Genomic DNA, 25145 nt, shown 5'->3' with positions numbered 1-25145 from the left:
AATTATGTCATGTGCACAAAATTTATTATGGGTCAAGTGCCCCCTACTTGTGCCAGTTTTTCACTAAAACCTCAGAAATTCACAACTATAGGCCTACTAGAAGGCAGCTTTTTAATTTCCATGTGCCTAAAATCAAAAGTTCAGCTGGCACTACTTTTTACTACAGTATACTACAGTCGGGTATGTTGTCCATTGTGCCGGGCCATTGTGTGCTTTGTTTAGGGGTGGTGCAATAATTATGTGTACCCCGGGGTGAATTCTCAAAATGGTCTGCCAAAAATCGCTTGCCCCCCTTTGGCCGTGCCAAAAACCTTTGCCCCCCTTTCGACGTGCCAAAAACCTTTGCCCCCCCTTTGACGTGCCAAAAATCTTTGCCCCCCCTTACACATGCAAGATTTTGGGGAACCCGAATTTAAAACCTTAAATTGTCTCAACATATAATGCGAGCGCAGCGAGCAGGAAATTTTGCATATTTGAACGTGTTCGTAACGTTTTCCTACGCCTTTTTAGGGCGTAATATAGAAATGGTGCCCAAAATATCTGTGCCAAAAATTGCTTGCCCCCCCCTTTCGACCTGCCAAAAATCGCTTGACCCCCCCTTTCGACCTGCCAAAAATGCTTGCCCCCCTTTTTTGGCCTGCCAAAAATCTTTGCCCCCTATAATTCACCCCCGGGGTACACATAATTATTGCACCACCCCTTATTGTTTATGCTCTCTGCCTGTTTTGCCAAAATCTTTCTGGAAATAAGCCTGAAACACTGGCTTTATATGGGTTATCCCGGTTCCTAGTTTATTTTTATCTTCACATTGTAGGGCCTACATGTATATCTTTTAATTTCTTATTTTGTCAAGTGTCATATAATATGTAATGTATTTTAATCTTGTTATATAATATATTTTTGTATTTTGTATTATGGAACCAAATAAAATCAATCAATCAATCAATCAACCAGCTCTGCAAGCGCTGGATTTGCTTTATTTTATTTTGTTGGTATGCGCCCTTAATATAATAGGTGACAGGCTGTATTTAACAGTAGCTACATGTACCTGTTTTGCGCATGCGCGTATTCGACTGCGTTTCGTTGCAGTTTTGATCACGTTTGTTGAATATCTAGGCCACAAAACACTAAAAAACTGCCCTTTCCTTCCGTCACGTTGTTGTGACATAGTGTCAGTTTTCATCAGCATACGGCACATTTTCTGTAAGTAGACCCTCTCTTGTCAAATTAAGGCATTTAATGAATTATTTGGTTCATCATGATGACATGTGATGATTTATGTATTAATAAAGTACATGTTGTACTGTAGTAGGTATCCCAGCTGCAAACTAGCTCGAGATACTCTAGCTAAAATACAGGTTTACATTTACTATCTTACATTATCTTGCTGTATTTCAGCTAGAGCTCCAAACGACAAGCTTCCGGGTTTTTTTGGAGAACAATACTGTTACATAAGATGAAGAAGAAACCCGCCTCGAGCCCGCCTACTCATTATTTCATTGTACTTATTGCAATTTGCCTCCACACATTACGTAATCAACACAAAGCTTTTGTGAGGATTAGTGAGTGGATAAGAAATTGACAGTGGAGGATACAAAGGACACGCCGATTGTTAGTTGTCAATCATGAATTGCCGCAACGTATTAATATTTTACTGCATGGCATTCCGCAAACACCAAGACAAATTATGCCGTATTTTTCCCAAGATCATCTCATATGAAGTAAGCTGAATGCGATCTGTACTTTTGTAACATTCCGATCGCTTTTGATCACCTATTATCGGCGAATTTGCTTGAAAACATGTGAGTTCATTTTTGTGTAAACATAATTAGCATAGACACAAATGAAATTACGATGCAATACAATGCAATTTGAATGCGCAGCCGCAGCAGATCTATAGAAATAACGTTGCCCGGTTTTATGCAGAATTAGACCCTGTCTGAGGCAAACCTTAATAACACATTTGCTAGTCAGCGAAATTCGCCGACAATGTCAATGCATATTAACATAGAAATTTAAAACAACTGGCCGAAGAAGGAAACCTACATAAATATGTTTTCTATACTTTAGATACTTGACCCAAATATATGATTTTTTATGGTGATTTTAGAATTAGAGGGATTTTGATAGCAGTTCCATTAAAATAAATTGCTATCATATAAATGAGACTAAGATCTAGAAACACCCCCAAAATGCCGTTTTGGGGAATTTTGCTATCTGAATCTTTTTGATGAAAGTCAATCTTTGACAAGATTTTTTTTTTGCTACGGAAAGTGCTATGAAAAAAAGGTTTTCACTTTTGGCTTTGTTTACTCAAGGGCTTCAATTTGATATATAAATAAATGATGCAGTTTGATGATGGCAAATTTGAATTCATCTAGCATACCTAATTAAAGTAGGTATGCCAGGCAAACCTTAGTTTTAAACACATTTGCTTGTCAGCGAAATTCGCCTAGACCGGGGACCAAACACAATACATATTTACATAGAAATTTCCATTTTTTTCAAGAACAGGTCGGTCATGGAAACCTACATAAATATGTTTTCTATACTACACTTGACCCAAATATATGATTTTTTATGGTGATGATGACACCGGCCGTCTAAAGCAATGGAAGTTCAGAAGTAAACACAGCCGAACACGACAGGCGAATGCATCAAAAATGTTGCTAAAATTACACTTCGGCAAAATTTTAGACTATCCAAAATACGCAAATCTTGCTCAAAAGATACATGCAGTTAACTCATCGAAATAACATCCACATTTCAACATTAACAGAATAAATAACGTCCGGTGTAAAAAAATGCACCGCTGTCCGACCGAAAAACCATAGTAAAGTACTCTAGCATCGAATGCGTAACTATCATGTGCAAATTCGAAGCTAGAGTTCTCAAGTAACTATCATCATGAGACTAAGATCTAGAAACACCCCCGTATAAATGCTGTTTTGGGGAATTTTGCTTGCAGAATCTTTTTGATGAAAGTCGATCTTTGAAAAGATGTAACTTTGCCACGGAAAGTGCTATGACAAAAAAGTTTTCAGTTTTGGCCTAAACCGGCAATACAAATTTACATTGAAATTTAAAAGAACCGCTTGATCAAGGAAACCTTCATAAATATGTTGTCTATACTTCACTTACCCAAATATATGATTTTTTTTGGTGATGAGAGACTCGCACATGGAATTTCAGAGGGATTTTGATAGCAGTTCCATTAAAAAAAGCTGCTATCGTCATGAGACTAAGATCTAGAAACACCCCCGTAATGCTGTTTTAGGGAATTTTGCTAGCAGAATCTTTTTGATGAAAGTCAATCTTTGGCTAGATGTAACTTTGCTACGGAAAGTGCTATGACAAAAGGTTTTCAGTGCTGGCTTTCTTTACTCAAGGGCTTTAATTTGATATATAAAATGATGCAGTTTGATGGCAAATTTGAATTCACCTAGCATACCTAATTAAAGTAGAGTACCCCGGTACATAAGCCATAACAATTAACATTTACATACAAAATAGATTAGCATTTCTTTTCCATAAAATGTCAGATATATCCCCTTTTATTTTTGAGTCGAACAACTAAGGCAAAAGCAAAGAACTTGACATTGGAATTTACTACCAGCACCGATGTCGCCAATTCCAATACATCACTCCTTCGGTCGTGTATGGTATGATCCTTTGTTGTGTAGATCACCGTCCCACACACCATGTAGGCCCTATGTACTGTGTTATGAACATTGTGTATGCGTTCGACTAATAATTCCATCATAATATAATAACAAAATGATGGTTCCTGCGTTTTATTCAAAATGATAAATCTCTGATTTTGACAAAACTACAGCACCTCTAGTGAGAGTCTTGATAATCAAGTTTACAGGGTAATCTTTTTACAGGGTATGTTGGTTTCATAAAGTACAATATAATTGTGGAAAAAAAAAAGAATTTTGAAAAATATTGAGGGCGTCCTCTTCAGCAAATGTTATAATATAGGCCTATGGCTTTAATGTTAAACTTCAAGCACGGTATTAAGACCAGAGACAACAGACCGTGTCCAAACAAAAGTCTTAGCATCACCAGATAATGATCGTCGAGGCCCGATTGTTCCATGAAATGCGACGGGCAAAACTGCTACGCACATACCGCATATTTTTAGGTCTTTAGCGTAAATGCGCAAAGCTGGCATGATTGTTTTAAAAAAAAGCGCAGTGATTTATAGTGCGCTATGCACAGGCACAACGCACATAGACATTGATCCACCAGCCTCAGCACACTTTACAGGTTATCAATGACCACTATGGCCCGCATCATTCAAACCATTTAACAACAATTGAGGGACTTTGCTGCAAGTTCCTTGTCCAGGGGAATTTTAAGCTAAATCAATTTTTCCACGAACCCGCAACCTCTTGCACCATAGTCGAACGCCTTATGGATTGAGCTAACTTAGACACGAAAAGATCGACCCTCATGAATATATGCAAGAATTCGCAGCATACAATGCACGAGAACTTTAATTGTTAATGACATAGTCTTTATTAGTCTGTAATTCTGTCGGTGCGACATCTGGGCTATATATTTCTAGTCTTGGGCCCAAACTGTATGTGGCTCAGGGTTTGTTATGAACAACATAAACCGGCTGTAGAGGAAGCTACATAGCGATGTTGTGCACTCCAAATTCAATTTCGGAAAAACCAACACTCGGCCATGGAATTTAATTTTAAGTTTGTCAGTATAATTTAATGGTAAATCAAGTCTACTTCCACTCTACAGACTAATTAGAAATATGTTTGATTCCACTGACTATTTGCGATCGAAATGTACACAACACCAATGGCAGAAATCATCAACAACAAATCGAATCAAGGACTTGTTTTCACAGAATAGTTTGCAGAACAGTTCTTCAGCGGTCTGCAAATTTGGCGCAGTTTATGGCGTATATGATTGTGGGGTTCTGATTGGCTATAAATGAATCATGATTATCACACTTGTCACATACATGTATAGACAGGGGATGGGGGTAGTGCGACTCGTTAACGCTCTCCTATTATGGGTCGTTGTCGAGTTCCTATCTTCACATTGGCACCTTTTTTGCTGGTCAAGCTGCGTAGTATCGCATGACCTAATTCTTTTTACGCGATAATCTGACAGAGCAGACAGACACTGCTTAAGTACTTTGCGAAATAGTTAATAGTATATTGTTTAACTTTCAAGGTTATACAGTTACAATGTGCTTGATACTCTTGATTCCAGAGGGGCGTACTAGGTGAAATTACAGAAACTGACATGCAGAGAATGAACTCAAGCATACTTATAATAATATATTTAAAATATATAAGGATTTTCATGAATTGATGAGGGAGGGTGTTTTTTTTTTCTCTCAATGCAAAATTAAGCATTGTCAGTAGTTTTCCAACAATGCTCGAAGAAAGGATGGGGCCCTTTTTTCAAATGTGAGATTGTTAGGAATAAATCCCCAAGACCACAAAAAGACTTGGAAGTGATCCTTGTTCTCTAAAACTTATTTATTTGTATGAAAGATTTCATAAATCATTCCAAAGTCTTAAAAAAATATGGCCTAAAATATTGATCTACATCAGCTTCGAGCTCATTACGTCTAAGTGGGTCAATCTTATTTCTATAGAAAAATGGTTGCACATAATCGTCGCTCTCGTTTCTCACATTTTGATGGGATTTTGTAGCTTACTTTTAAACAAGCCAGGCTTTATTCTGGCAAAACCTTGTTTGTCTATCTGCAGCAATAATCCCACAGTAACCTGATTTTCAAAATTGAATTGACAAAACCTCATCTAATATAAAGGATAAGATAAGATAAAGTACAAAGTTACCAGGTTTTGTCATTACACATTTCAACCAATATCTAAAGGAATGTTATTATACGTATTGTACAAAACCTTGTATCTCCAAACATCAAAATTAGAAACTACTCGCTACTGGTTTAAAAAAAACCATTTTCTGCGCTATTTGGTAACTCTTACGGTTACCAACTTTTGTGTTTAAAAGTTGGGGGGCTGGGGTCCCTATTATAGAGTGGCAAGTTTTGCGTGATTTAAAACACCGTGATTTTGCGTGCGTGGTTTTAAATACTAAATTCCGTGATTCTATTTAGGTCCGTGATGTAATTTCAATTCCGTGTTCACATTCGGGGTAAAAAGAAGTTACTTCCATTATCTTCTTAGTTGTTTTAAGGCCAGTGTAATGGGAGAGAACATGGACCTTTTCGGGCATCATTATTTCTGAATTGTATGTCTAAAGTATATAAAACTATACATTTTTGGAAAAGAAATGAGTCAAGGAATCCCATGGTGACGTCAGATTTGTTCCAAAATCTCGAGTTAATGAAAAAATCACAAAAATTCACTTTTTTACCCCAATTTTTTGTGACAACATAGAAAAAAATCCGTTCGGAGTAAAAATAATTCAGTTAGCTTTTCATGAAGATGAGACATGAACTTAGGGAACTTTTTTTTATTTTTTTGAAATTTGCCTCTTTTTTTGAAATATAGAAAAAAACATGTGAAAAAAGCCATTTTGTCACTCTATTAAGCTAAAAATTGCACATAATGGTGTATATTTTTATTTAAAACAAATATTTTGAAAAAATGAGAAAACCTTCCCTAGGCTTTGATGTACTCTAAATGATAGTGCAAAAAGTTTACCTTTTGCTTAAATTGCTTGCATATTTTGCGAGTTATCTTGTCACAAAAATCGTGCAATATTGTCAAAAGTGAACTCTGAGAAATCAATGTTTTAGTAAAAAAATGTCAAAATTATGCACAAAACGTCCTTATATTTTAAAACGGTAAGACTTTCACACTTGTAAAAGCTGTATCTGGTGTATGGTCTAAATATGCATTTCTTTGCACCAATAAATCTATAATGTCTGCTTTCAGTCCGCCAAAATTCAAAATAATTAAAAAATCTAAGTGGCATTTTGACTGCAAATTTTTGTTTTGTTTACACCACATTTGCTGGCGTGAACAACATACCGAATGCGTCTTGACTGCGTTTGGCATACGCGCAGAGTTGCGTCGCGTGACGCAGCAAGAATCACGCGCGTAATCACGATATTTCGCATTCGCGCATTTCTGACTCATTATTTCCCGCCAATTTACTAAGCTTGAGCCATGTGACTTTTTAAAGTTGAAAAGAGTGAAACAAATCAAGCAAAAATACGAGTAAATATTAGAAAGTTGTATTTTATCAGTTTCAAGTGAAAGAATACATCTTAGTGTTGATAAATATCAAGAAATCTCAAATTCGGGAGTGGACGAATGTGTCTTCCATTACTCTGGCCTTAAGCCTTTGAAGATGGGCTTCATTTTCATTATTCTAACCTCAAATCTCAAGATTTTTTCTTCTTTTTTATTATTCTCAAGGAAAAAACATGTTTTCCGTGAATTTCTGTGTTTTCCATTTTTTGCCACTCTACCCTATAATTGGACTCATTATTCTAAACGACCCCCATGACTGTCAAGGTAAAATGAATTTTATTATAATCTGAGATGAATAGGTATATACCTATTCGTCTCAGATTATACTAGCCTCGCAAGAAGTTGTACGCTTCTTTACTAAAAGTAGCAAGAAGCTGTATAGCTTATAACTGATCAGGCCAGAAAAGGTAACAAGTCAAAGTGACTGTACGACTTTGACTGGTGCACTTTGTGCAGCTTTCTTGATTTCAGCTAAAAATTAAGCCAGTGGCTCATCCCTACAAATACATGCCGCTCATTTACATTTGTACACTCCGAGCTTTCTTGATATCAGCTTTAGAACAATTAAAGCCAGATACCCAAATCTGGTTTTTATTGAATGTGTGTAGGGCCTATATTTAACAGTACTAAGGACAAGAAATATTTCTCTTCTTTTTTTTTGAGTTGTCATGCCCCCCTTGTTCGGCACGCCACTGTTGCTGTACTGTACTGAGTCAGATGGAGACGTTTCACTTGTGGAAAAAATTAGCAATATCCTCAGACATCTGGAATATACAAAACAATGTAGGCCTAACTACATTACTAGCATTTATAAAAATTATAGTGACTTTTTAACTTCTAGTCAAAACAAGGATAGAAACTTCATAAACCTTTGCTTTCATTCAAGCCCGCATTCAAGCTGTTTCAATCATTATTGTTAATTTTCTACAGATGACAAAATGCAGAATATCAATGACACAGAGCAAGACCCCGGTCCAAGATGGTTGAATAATGATATGGATACTGAGACTCGCTGGTTACTCGACCATGTCCTGAAAGTATGTGAGGGTCTTCACAGACTTCAACAAACCAGCACCTTCTGTGACATCACCATTAAAGTTGGCGACACATCATTCGAAGCTCATAAGGCAGTCCTTGCTTCAAGCAGCGACTTCTTCCACACCATGTTTACATCAGGATTTCAAGAAAGTCATGCATCTGAAGTTAGTATCTCAGGCAAACCAGAGGCCTTCCAGATTCTGCTTGATTTCTCATATTCAGGGAAACTGAATATTTCTCCCAGTGAGATCACCACCATCATGGATGTCTTGAAAATGGCTCATTACCTCCAGTTTAACCAGGTTGTTGCAAAATGCCAAGATACCTTACTGCAAAATTTTGATCGCTGTAATATGAAAGAAGTGCTGCAAATGATGTCCGAAAGTGACGTATTTGAGCTACCCAAGTTGAAGATTAGAGGTAGTCAGTATCTGGCTGAGAACTTTGATGGCTCTGATGATTTTCTCCAATGCATGACCAGTGAATTGATTGTGGAGACATTGGGCCACAAGGACTTCAATGTTATGGATGAGAAGAAGGTAAGAGATAAGATGTTATTGAATACTGGGTTATTGGAAGTTAAACCCATTGGCATATATAGCTAGGGGAAAAGCAGGGGTACTGTATCAACAGAGTGGATCATTTTCAACATATGTCACAATTTAACACTTTTAAGTGAAAACTTCAAATCTGCCATTGGTGCCTGTGTGTTCACATCATTGGCCACAATATTCATAATATTATTCACTGACAATGTAAATACAATGTAAATTATACCACCATGATAAATTTCATGCGCAACAGAAAGGTGGGCACCGTGATAGGTTTTTGTGGCAGATTCGGGTAGCATTTCAGGCAATGAGGATTAACTATGTGTTTACATTTCAGAAAACTGGTTTATAGAATGGATAGTGTTAGGATTAGTCAAAATTTTCTTCACAAATTTGGGAAAAGTGTATTCATAGATTTTTTTTGTGCCCGTTTTGAGTTCTAGTTTGCAAGTATGGGATTTTGGCAGATTTAGCTTCATTTTGATCCCGGATTTTGATTAGAAATCAATTCAAACTAGACTGTTGAATATATGGCCAATTCCATGCCAAAAGTGCCTTTTGTAACGTCCGTAACAAAATTTTAGAACATTATTGCTCAAACAAGGAGCATTTATTTCAAACTTGCTAATCATATGCCTCCATAGATTGATGCACACCTACTTCAAGATAGTAAAGAAAAAAAATCTGAGGAAGCACCTTGAAAGTTTTTTTTCGTTATGAAAAACGTTACGGACGTTACATTTGAGATCAAATGTAACGACCGTAACACTAATTCAACAGTGTAGGACGATACAGGAGTATTAATTTCAAACTTACTTTTCATGTTTACATAGAATGGAGTCAGGGCTTGCTCAATATAGTTAACAGAAAAAAATAAAACACAGAATTGAATGGAGATTTAAGGATATGTACCATCTGTCAAAAAGGCAGGCACTTTCGCGTAACGTCCGTAACGCTTCGCTTTCTAATTTCTGTAGCTAATTAACAAAGAAAGCCAAAACAAAATTGCTTCATTATATTGAACATTAGAGTGTGTACTCATAGCATACTAAGAAATAAAGTGTTATCCTAACAGCAAACATGTGTGCTATTCACTTAAAAGTTGCAAGTTGCATGTATCTGTAACGTCCGTAACAGTGGAATTGGCCATATGTAGATGAGTTGACTTCTGACGTCATTGCCTGCCAGTATGCACACACGCATCATCATAATTTCCATTGTTTTTTGCCTGGCAGTATTGCGCACGCATCATATTTTGTTCAGGGCCTGTGATTTTAAAACTCCCGCCACATCACAATAAGGCTATTGAACAGTTTAGTGGTTGTGTGCAGTTTGCTCATGCATATCAATATACCAGTCCCTTGCCTTTGTTGATACACATTGAGATCAATTCAATTATGTTTTTATATTTGTGTATTTTTGGAAATCGAACCTTTTGTGTAAAAAGTGAGACATGTATCTGAATGGAAATTATATCTCGGAATAATAAAGAATAATATTTTAACAATTTGGTAGGTTTTTACCTACGTAAAAATATAAAAAAAAGTTTTGATATTCTCAGGCACTTTCCTAAACAATTCATTACATGTATCACTTATTGCAAAATATATTCCGATTTTTGATTTTTTAAAATAGAAACATTTGATAAATAGAAAAATTGATCCAGGGATGGAGACATGAAGCCTGTGCCTATACATTCGAGATCATATCTTCAAAATAGTTTTGTGAGCTCGGGTAGACACTTCATTTTTTGCAAATGATAGATGGTCATTTTCACGGTAAAGGGTGTAACTTTGGATTTTTAACATTTTAATCCGTAGTGTTCTAGTAAAGCCACAGAATTCCATGATTTTTGGCCACATAAGTCATCTAGTTAGCAGCTACCTTGGGTAGCATAATCAGCTTTGGGAGTTACTGCGTTCAGTTTTAGCAGGCTTAAATGTACTTAATATTGCCATTTTGAAAAACTATAAAAAACAGTAACATTTTTGTAAAACCCTGTGTTTTCTTCAGTTAGTTCATGGATAATTTTTCTTATCCTGAAAGTACAGTCATATGTTCAGTAAACACTGCCACATTAGATTTAATTGTGAACAGCCCTGTATTTTTGAGAACCGGACTTCGATATTTGTTGTTTCGAGGCTTCATTTTCCGTTAACAATTGTTAACAAACTTTGTGGGTGTAGCTTTGGTTCATAATTCTTGGTTATTTCTTCACTTCTTCTTGATTCATAACAGTTGTTATCTTAACTTGAAATGCGTAACAAAAATTAGTCGATTTGCAAGCTTTAAAAATTTTATAAAATCTTGACTTCAAAGAGCCGTTTTTCCGTTAACTTTTTGAAGCCTCCGAAACAAACTGTTCAGCAAGCTTGTGCAAATATAAATAAAAGAGCTCATCCAATCTATTTATCAAAATGTAGCAAAGTAGATCCTCAAGTCACATATTTTTAAATCGTGGAGATGGAGATGTATATCACCGCTTTGAAAATGGGACCCAATACAAACTTTCCGTTAACAATTGAAGCCTCCGAAACAAATGAAGCCTCCGAAACAACAATAAGATTAATTATCATCTATATGCATATCTACATGTAAATTGGTGTGTTTCATACTGATATCTGCATTGTAATTATTACTTGATATGTGCAGAATGTCATAAATTTTAAAAAAAATTGACATTATGGTTAATGTTTGAAAAATATACTGATATCCAAAAAAGCCTGTTTCGGAGGCTTCACATGCAAAAAACACCATACTTAACAAATGGGTGAAAAAATTAACATGTGATAAATCTACAATATCTGCCGCATAGAATCATTGATTCAATACACACAAGAAAATAACAGCTTACATGTAGATGATCCCAACACTGTTGTTTTCAAAAAAACTACTTCTGCAATGTTTAACAATTGTTAACATGAAGCCTCGAAACAAAAAAAAAATGACTTGCTGTGATAATTTAATTTTTGTCACAACTGAAATTCAATACTTAGAAGCAAAGCATGAAAATTGGTAATTGTGATATTTTTTACCTATTTTTTTATTTCAACTTGTAGTAGTTATCCAAATATTTTATTTAATGATCACCTGTGTTGTTAACTGAAGCCTCCGAAACACAAATCGCTTGAATTGCCAATTCTAAAAATAACTCCAATTTCTGTGAAACTTGGCTGGGAGGTTCCTTTCATCAAGTAGTATTTGTACATGAAGTTAGACATTCAAATTATTTTAGGAACCCAATTAAAACTTAAAAAATATGTTTAAGGTTTGGAAATTTCCATTGTAAATGACACTTGATGTTAAAAATTTTCAAAACTGCAATTACAAACATAGCAAAACATGGTATAAAATTTAACTTATATCTGTTGACTTACTTTGGAATGGGATTTCACATGTATTCCAGCTTTCATGTCCTAATTTTCTGAGGTTATGTAAAATACATTTTTTCTTAGATTTTAACCAAAATGTTATGGAAATGTCAATTTTTTTTTTTAGAAATCAAAAGGTTTAAGCCTTAAAACATTATTTTACTGGAATTTTAAGTTGCTTCTATGCATGATTTCAGTAAACAGAAACATATTTAAGTGGTTTGAAATTTTGACCCTAAAAATCAAAAGTTACACCCTTTACTGTGAAAATGACCAGATACAAGATGTGGCTTTCACATGTAAACACTGAATGATTGGAAAAAGCACATTTTAAAATATCACAACATTTGTTTTGGCCTGCGTCTTATGCGTCTTTTATTATCAAACATTGTTGGTTTTATTATTACATGCTTGCATTCTTAATAATTGATCATTTACTTTTAAAGGTGTTTGACATCATAGTTGCATGGCTCAAGCATGACTGGGAAGCGCGCAAAGAGTTTGCACCACTACTGTTTCAAAGCATCCGCCTTGGAGCAGTTCCATCAGGGCACATTACTGTGACCTTTCTAGAGTCACCGGAGTTAAATTCCATCCCAGAATGTCGGCAGATGGTTGTCAGAGTGATGCAACTACTTGATAACAAGAAGCCAGATGACATACCTGTGAGCATATCACATCCTACTTTATTTCAAACCAGATCAACTGTCACGGTAAGTGTATTGTATTTTCGGTTGTCAAAAATAAGGTTTGCTATACCAAATATAACATAGCGAATTATAACCATATCATATTTTTTACCGTAACCAGGGTTTACTTTAAAACACAAATCACACATACTTACACGTTCACATACTTACGTGTTCACGTACTTTACAGATTCAAATCCAAAGTCAAAAGTCCAACGCGTACAAAATCTTGAAAACATACGCGTTCAAATATTGCATGATTTGAATATAGCAACACCTGATATTGTGCATTTATTTTCTCAATTTTTTTGGAAATAGCCCAATTTTGCCTCACTGTAGTCAAAGTAAATGAGATTTCCCTAAAATGTGTATTAAAATTAGGACAGTTTTTGTTAAATTTCGAATATTGGTATATCGATGGGTCCAAATTTCTTGAAACAATGGTATATTGATGATTCCACTTTCGAATTCACAGTGACACATGACATCCCTACCCAAAGCAAACTTGGTTCCATTTTTATTTGGGGGTGATGGCATGGGGGGTCTTCATCTATAAGCATTGAATCATTTGTATATTGTCAAAAAGACAAAGAAATTTACCCTTTTTATTATGATAATAGTATCATTTTATGTGATTCATGCACCTTATTCAGTGAAATTGCTTACATAAATGGTAATTCCTTTTAAAAATGTCTTGGGCAATGTTTTGGACCCCTTCAGAGGAAAAAAAATTGAAAATACCCCTTCAGCAAAATGCTTAAAGAAAACCCTGCTCGTAACCATGGCTAACCTTATTTCATATTTGACGTATCGAACCTTGCATATTTGACAAAGCAGGCAGACACCATATTATAAATCACAGTTTAATCATTAAAGGGGCACTTCGTGATCCACAGCCTCATCCCCCCACTTTTCTCAAAAAAAGTTGAGATGTTTATATCACTGGAAACCTCTGGCTACATAATGTTTATGTACAAAATATTTCTTGCAGATTAATTCGTTTAGCAAAGATATCGTGAAATTTGAATTTCGTTCTGTTGCACCAGAACGAAATTACAACGTATTGTCTATGGAGCAGTGTAATACACATAATCATGCATAACTCGCAAATGCAATATCGGAATCAACTGAAATTTTGGGAATATGCTTTTTTCGTGGATATGTACTGAAAATTGAAAAATGTCATAAAAAGAGGATGCTAGGATCACGAAATACTCCTTTAAGTGCCAAGCATCTGTGTTAATAAGCAGTTAAAAAGGGCCAGGGCTGTCAACTTTTAGAAATTGCATGGAGTGAGATATTGTCAATGGCCGTACTGGAACATAAATAATTGTTTGGCGATTAAAATTTGTAATCATTTTTTCGCCACGGCACTCGAGAATCTAAAAAGTGGGGTGGGGTAGGGACAAAATCTTGACAATGTGTGAGATTTTACTACCTTGGTATGCGAATGCTTGCAGAGTTGGCAGCCCTGTGTCAGATTTTGCTACCTTGGCATGCGAATGCTTGAGAGTTGACAGCCCTGTGTCAGATTTTGCTACCTTGGCATGCAAATGCTTGAGAGTTGGCAGCCCTGTGTCAGATTTTACTACCTTGGTATGCGAATGCTTGAGAGTTGGCAGCCCTGTGTTTATGCCAATTGGTGTTACACCATTTAGAGGGAAATTTACAGGGTATTTGCAGTTATGCCATTTAACACTGCTTAAGGCATGTTATGTTACTGTGTTTTGAGGGTTCATTAATGAGCATGTGTAGCACTTTTATTTTTGATTGATAACCCCATGATTAGGCAAAAAAAAAATTGTTGTGTTGCCCTCAACCGCCCGACCCTAAATCCTAAAAAATCAGGGTCGGCATTTTTATTTTTATTTGGAATGATGATTTTTACAGATTTGTTCAAAAAATCCAATGATTTTCACTTAAAATTAATATCTTATTGAAAGACTAGTCTTTATTTGATGTCTAGCAGGTATCCAGAAGTCAAAATTTACAAATGTTTCCTAATTGAAGAAGCATTATTTAATATTTGATGGGATTTTGAAACAACTGAAGGTTTGAAAAAAAAAAAAATAAAAGAAATCCGACCGTCCGACCCAACTTTCCCATTTTCCCACTTGAGGGCAACACAACAATATTTTTTTGGCCTTATGATATATTCATTTCATTGAGTTATTTCTGTTTTCTTTCTTTTCTAACTGTATAGGCAATCTTTAATGTTCGTCATGGGTGTTTCTTTGATGCTAAAGAAAACTGCTGGACGAATTTGTCCAAATATCCACAATTGCCAAGAAAGGAATATACCAATGAATTAGATAGCTGTGTGGTTGCAAATCATGAACTGTATGTAGCCCGTGGCTGGGCACCGCAGGAATCAAGGAATTTACATGGAATTCCCAATTTTGTGTCATTAGATGTAATAAACAAAAGGTGGAAATCACTGGCCCCCATGACACAGAGACGAGGTAGGTGTTGTTTGGTACCTCTTGGTGATGATCACATCTATGCCATTGGTGGATTTTGTGGAGAAGATGAGGAGAGCATGAAAAAATGCGAGGTTTACTCCATCAAAGAAGATATATGGCGCGAGATACCACCCATGCCTCATCCAGTATGTAGGGTGTGGCCAAATTCTGCTGTTGCTTACGAAGGCAAGATTCTTGTGTTCGGTGAACGTAAACTACAAGTAGGTGATGCTAATGATGACATTCTTTTTTTCAATGTAATGATGTATTATCCTGCCATGAATACATGGCATCATCTAGGAAATTATGGTTACCGCCTCAACCTAGGTGCAACAAGAAATCAGCGTCCACCCTGGAGGAGCTGCAGCTCGGGGTTGGTAGTCCAGAATGGAAAATGCTATCGAGTTGTAGGTGGTGGTAGTTCTGGCATGCCTTTCGGCCTTTCTGAGGTGATTATTGATTACAACAACATGAGATGTATAAGTAATGCCGATCAAAGACAGGCGCAAGATTCCATTCCAAGAAGTATCAATACTCAAGCCTTCCGTATTGAACGCAATTTTTACATGATCTGTGGCGGTGTGTATCACAAGCAAGACCTCAGACAGCCTGTATGCCAAGAAGGTGGTTTTTGGAATGATCGGCTACAGAAATTGTGTAGTGTAGGGAATGCTGAATGTGTCACCACTTTTACATTTGACAAAGCTTTGTTGATGTGAAAGATGTTGTGTTCAGAGCAGCAGGTAACTAAGTCCTTTGTGAGGGTTTGTATGACCCTGTGTCACCATGCTAAATTGTAAAGCATTCAAAATAATATACAAATATTGACTGCTATGACTGAGGGGCATGGTTTTAAATTATAGGTCCGCGGTGTAGCCGAGGGGTAGTCCAGTGTTGTAGTCAAGACCTCTATGTCCGAGACCGAGGCCAAGACCTGCCTGTCCGAGATCGAGACCAAACCTTCCGAGACCAAGACCATCCCTTCCGAGACCGAGACCTTGGTTTATAATCCCAGGGATACTCAAGTTTGGTTTGGGTAGGGGTAGGGGACCCATCAATGTACCGATTTTTCAAGAAAATTTGGACCCAAATTTAACACAACTCTTAATTTGTACAATTTTTCCACCAAATTTGGGAAAATTTCAAAAATGTTGGCTATAGTGGAGGCAAAATTTGGTCTATTTTCCGCAAAAATTTAGACAATTTAAAAAAAAGAACCCATCCATATACCAAATTTGGCCAAGAAAAATGGGTCATCGATATACCAAAAGGCTGAAAATGCTACCCATGTTTGATATAAAATTGGATCGGTTGAGCCCATATTTATTGGATGAGCTATGAGTTTTAACATATTGGACGAGACGTAGTCGAGTCCAATATTTTACAACTCATAGCGAGACCAGTAAATATTGGGCGTAAAGCATCAAATTTTATCATTATTATGTTTTGGATCCAATATTATCACAACTTGGATCCATCAAAACATAATAATGCGCGGCATATCGCCCATATGACCATTTGCACTGAGTACCCGGGTTAATCAGAATGGCGGCGGAAGCATTAGAATTGAGGGAAGGGGTTTGGGACGAGATATTTTGTTCCGGTTATACCGGGACGTTTTAGCGCACGCGAAGCAATTTTGGACTTTTTTGAACCCAAATGAAAGTGTATTTTACCATATATGGGCCCACAACACAGTGTTGTTTGTGCTGAAAAGAAGATGCACACTGCGCAGGGCAACTATTGTTTTATTTGTTCTTCTATTATGCTTTTGTGGAGGATGTTCCCCCTTACAAAAGTTTAGTGGGAACGTGTCCCCCCTTCCTCCACCTGCCCACCTATGTTTAATCATGAACTGAAATTGGAAGCTCATATCCGAACATGCTGACTTATGATTCATTTATAACTCCATTTAAATATCATAAAAATGATTTCAGTATTTATATCTTTATTCTTAACAATTTCTTCAACATTCCTTGAAATTTAGGGTAAGGAATAAGTGATGAACAACAACAGAAAATCATATCTTTTTCTTCAGGTCTCGACAGGTCTCGAACTAAAAAATGTTTAGAGACCGAGACTTTTGAGTTCCGAGACCGAGACCTTGACATCCGAGACTGAGACACTGCAAAACCAGGTCTTGAGATGGTCTCGAGACCGAGACCTGGTCTCGAGACCTACAACACTGGCATAGTCATGGTTTTGAGATCACCGCAGGCCTATAATTTTAACCATGCCCCGAATAATAAGCAGTCAATATTTGTTTTATACCAAATCTTAAGATTCTTGTCATCTGGTTGGTTAAAAGCATCGATTTTTAACACACGAAAATATTAACGTGTGCGTAATATCATTTTACGCTGGGAACAATGCACACGCAGAACTATGCCCGGGGAATAGTTCTCTTTTAACCAATCAGATGGCGCACATCGTCATCATCCCTATATCTTTGTGTTAAAAATTGCCGTGATAGTACAGCGAATCCTCTCGTTTTTTAACAGCTACGCATCGCGATTTTGTTCGAGATAGGCCGAGCGACTCAGGCTAAGCATACCATGACTATCATATGATATACCACAGCGTTTCTATATTCTACACATTATTACGATTTGTGCATGCTCAAGTACCCCATATGATGTTTCTATTACAAAAAAAAAATTTGTTTTCAGGTAAAAGCAGGGTTTTGTTTTCAGTACACTCACTTTCGAAAAGCAGTACACTAATTAGCGGGCCTTGCAGCTTGCTGTGGATATCTTTTACTGCATTTTTAATGTAAAAAATTTGAAATCCAATGTAAAAATTTAGATATATTTAATTTTGAGAATGACAATTGTACTTTATAGGTATAAAGGAACGCGTTTAGCCCATTTAGTTAAGTTCCAGGTGCACGACCTATAACACAATGCATATGTAAACTTCCTTTATCTATGTCAATAATAGAATATTGATTTCAACGGAGTATTGAGCTGTATGGAAAAAATATTTATAATACAGGGTGTTGACACTGTGTGGCGGGAATCTTTAGGTGAGGTATATAAATTAAAATAGCAACATCTGTAGCAGTCCTTGGACATGCATGTGCTATTCCAGTTGAAATATGTACACACCCTATGGTAATATGTGATGAGATCGAGCAAAATCAGTTGGAACTCGGAAATATTGATTTTGAGATACAACCAAACAAAGGTTATAATTATTTCCTTTTTCCTCTTAAATTGCCCGTATCTTTGGAACTGGTTGTTCAATTTCAATCATTTCAATGGGGTTTCTGCAAAATGCAGCTTTGTAAATGCTTTTTTCTATCCAATAAGAAACTGAAAATTAAATATTTTACTGATTTTGCTTGATTGCATCACATATGACCTTATTCTCCCACACAGTGGGTGTGTGGATTTCAAATCGAGTCACCCATTCCGGTAACCCATTGGAAATTCACACTCATTGTATAGGAATAGTTATGTCTTCCACAGGGAATTTACGGAATATGCCAATTGACAAATTACTACAGAAGTCTTGTATACATGATATTGGTGTTCAAACTCAGCCAGTGAATCTTGAATGGGGTATTGAATTGCCATTTATGTGCCTTTTTATTATGAAATATTCAAAACGATGTTCTTTTTACTTTTGATAAAATTTGCCCATCTCTGGTTGCATTGTAGACTTGAATTCACATTTTATTAACAGTCTGTACTAGGGTAGCCATGTGTTGTACATAATTCTCAAACAGAAACCATGTAACATATTACATGTCAAATAGTGTACCGTATCTACCTCCCAGCAAACACAAAACGTTTTACAGAAAATAATTTATTTTGGGGTTATATAATAAAACGTTGTTCAGAAAATATTATTGCAAAGATTTTTACCAAAAATGTTTTACAATAACATTTTGCAACACTTTTAAGATGAAGTATTTCATGACCTTTATCATGTTTATATAACCTGACATAAAACGTTTTGAAATACTTGATTATAACACATTTTTAATGTTTTAAAAACATGTTTGTGTTTGCTGGGTATTAAAGTAGTCATAGGGAGTCTCAGACAAGAGAAAAAAATCAGGGGGTATGGCAAGTGTTATAGTTGCATTTTACTTGCAAGGGAAAATACTGGGTATCTGATGAGGATAACTGGTATATTCTAAAACCCTACTCAGCAATCACAAAACATTGGAAGAATAACACTCATAACTATGTTACATTCTATTTTAATGAACAAGTTTAATTAATGTAAAGTATGCATGAAAGTATCTTTTCTACATGTATGTAGTCATGCGTATATGACACTGTCACTGACTGAATATGACCATATCTTTGGTCTGTAACAACTCCATTATTTATATAAGTGTATAAGTGTTTTTGCACTGATAGGCTTTATTTCGCTTTTCGGAACTAGGCTTTTTTTATTATCTTACTATAATTTGCCTAATGTTGTATGTATGTATGTATGTATGTGTGTAAAAGGCTCCGTCAGTTTTGATCCCAGCCTCGCCAAATTCGCACGGGGATACAGAAAAATACGGGAGTGTCGTAAGCTACCTTCGGTCGAAATCGGAGGTCGAAGGTCAAAGGTCAAATTTTAAACTTGGTCCGATTGGGCTGCCATTCATACGGAGATCAAGGAAAATACGGGGAGTATCCTAAGCTACCTTCGGTCGAAATCGGAGGTCGAAGGTCAAAGGTCAAATTTTAAACTTGGTCCGATTGGGCTGTAATTCATCACGGAGATCAAGGAAAATACGGGAGTGACCTAAGCTACCTTCGGTCGAAATCGGAGGTGGAAGGTCAAAGGTCAAATTTTAAACTTGGTCCGATTGGGCTGTAATTCTTACGGAGATCAAGGAAAATACGGGAGTGTCCTAAGCTACCTTCGGTCGAAATCGGAGGTCGAAGGTCAAAGGTCAAATTTTAAACTTGGTCCGATTGGGCTGTAATTCATAGGCCTACGGGAGATCAAGGAAAATACGGGAGTGACCTAAGCTACCTTCGGTCGAAATCGGAGGTCGAAGGTCAAAGGTCAATTTTAAACTTGGTCCGATTGGGCTGTAATTTATACGAGAGATCAAGGAAAATATGGGGAGTGTCCTAAGGTACTTTCGGTCGAATGCGGGGATCACATTTTGTTGCGATCGGTAAAGGATTGGGCTCAAAATTCGCAAAAATGTGCATTTTCAAAAGTCAGTGACCATGGTATAAACAATTGCACTTGCTGCCTGTGTTCTATAAATAGCTCTGATGCATTCTGATTCATGTACTTGAACTTGGTAAAATCTATATTAAGCCAATGTCTTCCACTGTGGGTTTTGAAGGCTAAAAGGCTCCGTAGCATACGGCCATACGGGTATACCTCTAGTAAATACAATTAATGCAATATTGCAATAAGTGCGGAAACTTTATAAAGCAAATTGAATTCAGTTATAGGGTGATTTGCTAAGAGCGATATTTATTTCTATGGCAAGTTGAAAATCTCTCACTCAGTGAAAATCAAGTTGAAAAGAAAAGGCTTGCATAAATCTAAAATTACCACACTTTATATACAAAATATGAGGGCAATCGCATTGTTTAGTTAAATTCATCCATATACATTGCATTTACACACACTTGCACATGGCTGAATCAGGAGTTAGAACGTTGAATAATGTCATTGCAGTTCACAATTTTGGACAGCTATTTAGGCTAGGGTATGTTTAAACATGTAATTTTTTTTATGTTTTTATGTTTATTATTACAGAATAAATCTAAATATATAGAATATTTAGCTTTATTAAAAATTAAATGGTGTCATGTATATGAAAGTTCATCTGTGTTGGTATAAATAATGATTTTGATTTAAACTTTTGATCCAAACACAAGGAATTAATTCCTACCTCAGAATTTTCAGATGATACTCCATCTTTCATCATGGAGTGAGTAATTGTATTAGGTTGTGATCTTTTTGACCTTTGACCTGATAAATGTCAATTTGGTCCACTCATTAGGACAGCTGTCAGTTAGTCTTTTTTTTTTTTAATATTAATTTTATGGAATGAAACTGAAATTAGCTTTATTCACTTGCAATCAGGGTTAAAAAGGTAAATGTCATTTTGGTTCCCTGTTTTGGGCAGTCGTCATGGTTTAAAACTATTCAGGTTTTTGATATTCATGTTACGCTATAAAACTAAAATGTGAATATTTAGCTTAATTTCACTTGCAAACAGGGTTTTTAAAATTTGAATTATGTCATTTTGGTTCACTCTTTTAGACAGTAGTCTGGGTTAAACAATTCAATTGTTGTTTTATAAACATTCACTTTTATGGAGTAGCTAAATATATGAATATTTAGCTTGATTTCACTTGCAATCTGGGTTTTAACAAATGGGTTAACAAATAATTAAATGATGACATTTTAGTTCACTCTTTTGGACAGCTGTCAGAGTTAAACTATTTATTTTTAATATTCATTTTACAGAATAAAACTAAAATATATTTGAATATTTAACTTTATTTCACTTGTAATCAGGGTTACAAAATTAAATGATGTCATTTTGGTTCATTATGTTGGACAGCCATCAGGCTTAGACTATTCATTTTTGTAATATTAGTTTTTACGAAATAAAGCTTTTATCTCACATGCAAGCAGGGTTTTAAAATGTGTTACAAATCAAAATGTCATTTTGGTTCACATTTTTGGACTGTCAGAGTTAAACCATTCTATTTTTTAATCTAACCCAGTAAACACAAAAACGTTTTAAAGTTGTGTTTTGGTTTAATAGGTAAAAACGTTTCTCAAATATTAAATGTTGGGTTATATAAATATCATGAAAACGTTTTAAAAATATTTGTATGAAAACATCCTGCAACAATATTTTTAAAATGTTTTAAAGTTGTGTTTTAGCTTAGGTAAAAACGTTTCTAAAACATTAAATGTCGGGTTATATAAAGGTTACCAAAATGTTTTAAAACTTTATGTATGAAAACACTGCAACAATAGAGGTTATCCGTGTTCTATAAGCTGCATATCCTACCAGCGACTCCTATACCTTGTTTAGGACTTTCAAAAGAAGTACCTGAATGTGCAACCATGACTATTTCAAAATAGCCCGCCAAAGTCATGCAGGTAACTCCTAGGTCGTGCATTGAATTAGTTTGAATGAGGAATACTACGGGAACCAGTGCCTTTTGTTAGAAGTCACGCATGAGTAAAGTGGATAACCTCTATATTTTTGTAAACTATTTCTTGCAAACATTTTTGCCAAATATTTTGTCAACACGTTAATAACATTGTGGTAAAATATTTGCAGTGTGTTATCAAAAGATAATTTTTAATGCTATAAAAACGTTTTATACCCTTTTTATAACCTGACATTTAAACGATTTCTAACCACCTTTTATAACCTTTTGCGAATAATGTCGACAACGTTTTGTGTTTGCTGGGAAGTAGTAGAATATCAGAGTTCGTGACTAACTCATAGAACAAAGATTTGAAAGTTATTTTGGGATCTTTGATTGATTCTGAATCAATTTAGCTTGGGCTCACCTCCTGAAACTTTCGAGCATTCCGGGGAGGGGTCAATCAAGGTTACATGGGGGTCAAATTCTTAGAATGCTCCAATTATGTCAAGTAATATATCAAATTACTTGTGTGGTCATGAGGACTCCAAAAATGTATAGTTTGTTATGTGTCAGACCTTTCAAGAGGGCGCTATGATGAAATATGTTCATAGGTCAACGACCTTTTTGAATTCTGACCATAGAGGTTATCCGCTTTACTCATGCGTGACAAAAGGCGTTGGTTCCCGTAGTATTCCTCATTCAAATTAATTCAATGCACAACCTCGGAGTTACCTGCATGACTTTGGCGGGCTATTTTGAAATGGTTGCATATGCAGGTACTTCTTTTGAAAGTCCTAAACAAGTTATAGGAGTCGTTGGTAGGATATGCAGCTTATAGAATACGGATAATTTTGGTGTCTAATTATATGTTTTCTTGCATGAGCAATACAACTACGCAACTTAAAAAACTGTACAAGGAACCAATGACCTCTTAATTACAATATGGATGCTGGGTCATCGGTTCCTTATATATTTTTTTAATTTGGTTAGTTGTATTTCTACTCTACAGACTGGTCTTCTACTAAAGGCCATAATCTAACAAAATCTGGATTCACAATCACAAATAACAAACTCATTAATATAAATATACGCAGGTACACAATAAATTGCGATATACCCATAATACCGAATAACAAAACACTCTGTTACCATGGTTATAATCATTAAGTCTGCCATATTGCATCTCAAGTTCCGACAATTGTAGTTTTTAACAAACTAACAGCAAAATGAGTTTTTCATTTGCGTCAAATGTGCTACTTTTTACTTTCCTTTTGAGGTGTTAGTTTAAAGGAATTATGGTCTCCACTCGTATGGTCAAATATGCACTGACTTTGGAGTCAACATTTTGATTAAATGTTAACCCCGTTTTTAGTCAGTGCGTACGAGTATTTGACAGTGTCAAAAATGATCACAAGTCAGTGTGAGCTTGGTAAATTTATTGGTAGTGTTTTGAATTGAGTCAGGTAATAAAAATAAAAGGGTATGCAGTAAATTAACTTGCTTGTCAATGTCTGTCCATAATAATCATGTATTTCACAATGAATAGTGTCCTTTGAACAGCCACATAAACTTTGTACTGGTAGTCTGGTACACTGTAAAGATACCCAAATATAACTTTTTAACACTTCAACATACTTTACAAGTAAAAGTGTATATAAGAGGCATTACCTATAAAACACTACAACACGTTTGTTTATAATGGCATTTTTCATAGCAATTATTAACACACCATTACCCACATGTTTATATTGCTGATATACATGTAAGCATGTTGGAGTGTTAATAATTGTATTGAAAAATACCCTTGTAAAAGCTGTAACATATGTAGTCTTAATCGTAATTCCGCACTCTAACATGTAAAATATGCAAATAAACTTGTTAAAATGTGTTATCTGGGATTGATTTTTTACATACAGTGTAAATGCTATAGAAGTGACTCATTGAGATGCCATGTTTTATTTCTTTTGATATGGATATTGATATGATGCAAAAATCTTCATAAATTTAAAATGTTTAACATCCGTTTCAATGATTTGCATTTATATACAATATAAGCCTACATGAAATTGTACGAGCGTATGTTTGAAACTCAAACCAAACTCTTTGGGTGGCAAAAGATCGATTTAAACTAATGCACACAAAATACAATCATGTCTGCTGTTTCCAGCAGGTGCTCACAAACCAAAATTCGAGATAAGGTTTTTATTTTTGAATGATGATTTATGATATATGCTTCATAATTCATATCCCAAATATTTTTAATTTTTTTATCATTTGCTATGTAAAAAATACAACTGCAATTTTTTAAACAAACTGTACAATATATTTCTTGGTCATTAAAGGCTTATTAAGTGATCGGTGATACCAGCAAAAGTGTAAAAAAAAATTGTGTAGGGCCTATAAATTACCTAAAATTGAAGGATAAGTCATTAAAATTACCATATTTTTGAAATGAAAGATTTGACAAAAACAAGGAAAACAGCAGTATTGATAAAGTTGAAGCCCTATTCAAATACATGTAGCTTCTACTTACGAAAAGAAATTACAATTCATGTAAAATGTTTCATTTTGCTACTTTTTATTTAATCACTAGTAGGCTATGTATCAATGACACTAACAAAGGTGCAAAAATCTGAATTTTGATGATTTGTCACGATCCTCCGGTTGAGCAAACCACTGAATATGCCTCTAAATGCATCAGACTGGATTTCATCTGA

At 35.5% G+C, this 25145-nt stretch overlaps 1 protein-coding gene across 1 annotated transcript; it reads left to right on the top strand.

Moving 5' to 3' along the window:
* The first annotated feature begins 1077 nt into the window (after positions 1–1077).
* LOC140142571 (kelch-like protein 15) lies at positions 1078–16320 on the top strand. Its single transcript, XM_072164565.1, has 4 exons — positions 1078–1203; positions 8154–8800; positions 12630–12896; positions 15076–16320. Exons 2-4 carry the CDS (start codon positions 8162–8164, stop codon positions 16051–16053), a joined length of 1884 nt encoding a protein of 627 aa, XP_072020666.1. The 5' UTR covers positions 1078–1203; positions 8154–8161; the 3' UTR covers positions 16054–16320.
* Positions 16321–25145: the final 8825 nt, after the last annotated feature.

Source organism: Amphiura filiformis, chromosome 20, assembly GCF_039555335.1.
Source record: "Amphiura filiformis chromosome 20, Afil_fr2py, whole genome shotgun sequence".
Classification (NCBI taxonomy): Eukaryota; Metazoa; Echinodermata; class Ophiuroidea; order Amphilepidida; family Amphiuridae; genus Amphiura; species Amphiura filiformis.
The sequence above is the reverse complement of the archived record's forward strand: the minus strand, read 5'-3'. Positions and strand labels throughout refer to the sequence as shown.

Excerpts from the sequence above, each read along its gene's own strand:
- LOC140142571 (XM_072164565.1), top strand. The coding sequence starts at position 8,162 with ATGCAGAATATCAATGACACAGAGCAAGACCCCGGTCCAAGATGGTTG. Across the intron at positions 8,801-12,629 it reads ATGTTATGGATGAGAAGAAG|GTGTTTGACATCATAGTTGC; the intron begins GTAAGAGATAAG and ends TTACTTTTAAAG. Across the intron at positions 12,897-15,075 it reads AAACCAGATCAACTGTCACG|GCAATCTTTAATGTTCGTCA; the intron begins GTAAGTGTATTG and ends CTAACTGTATAG.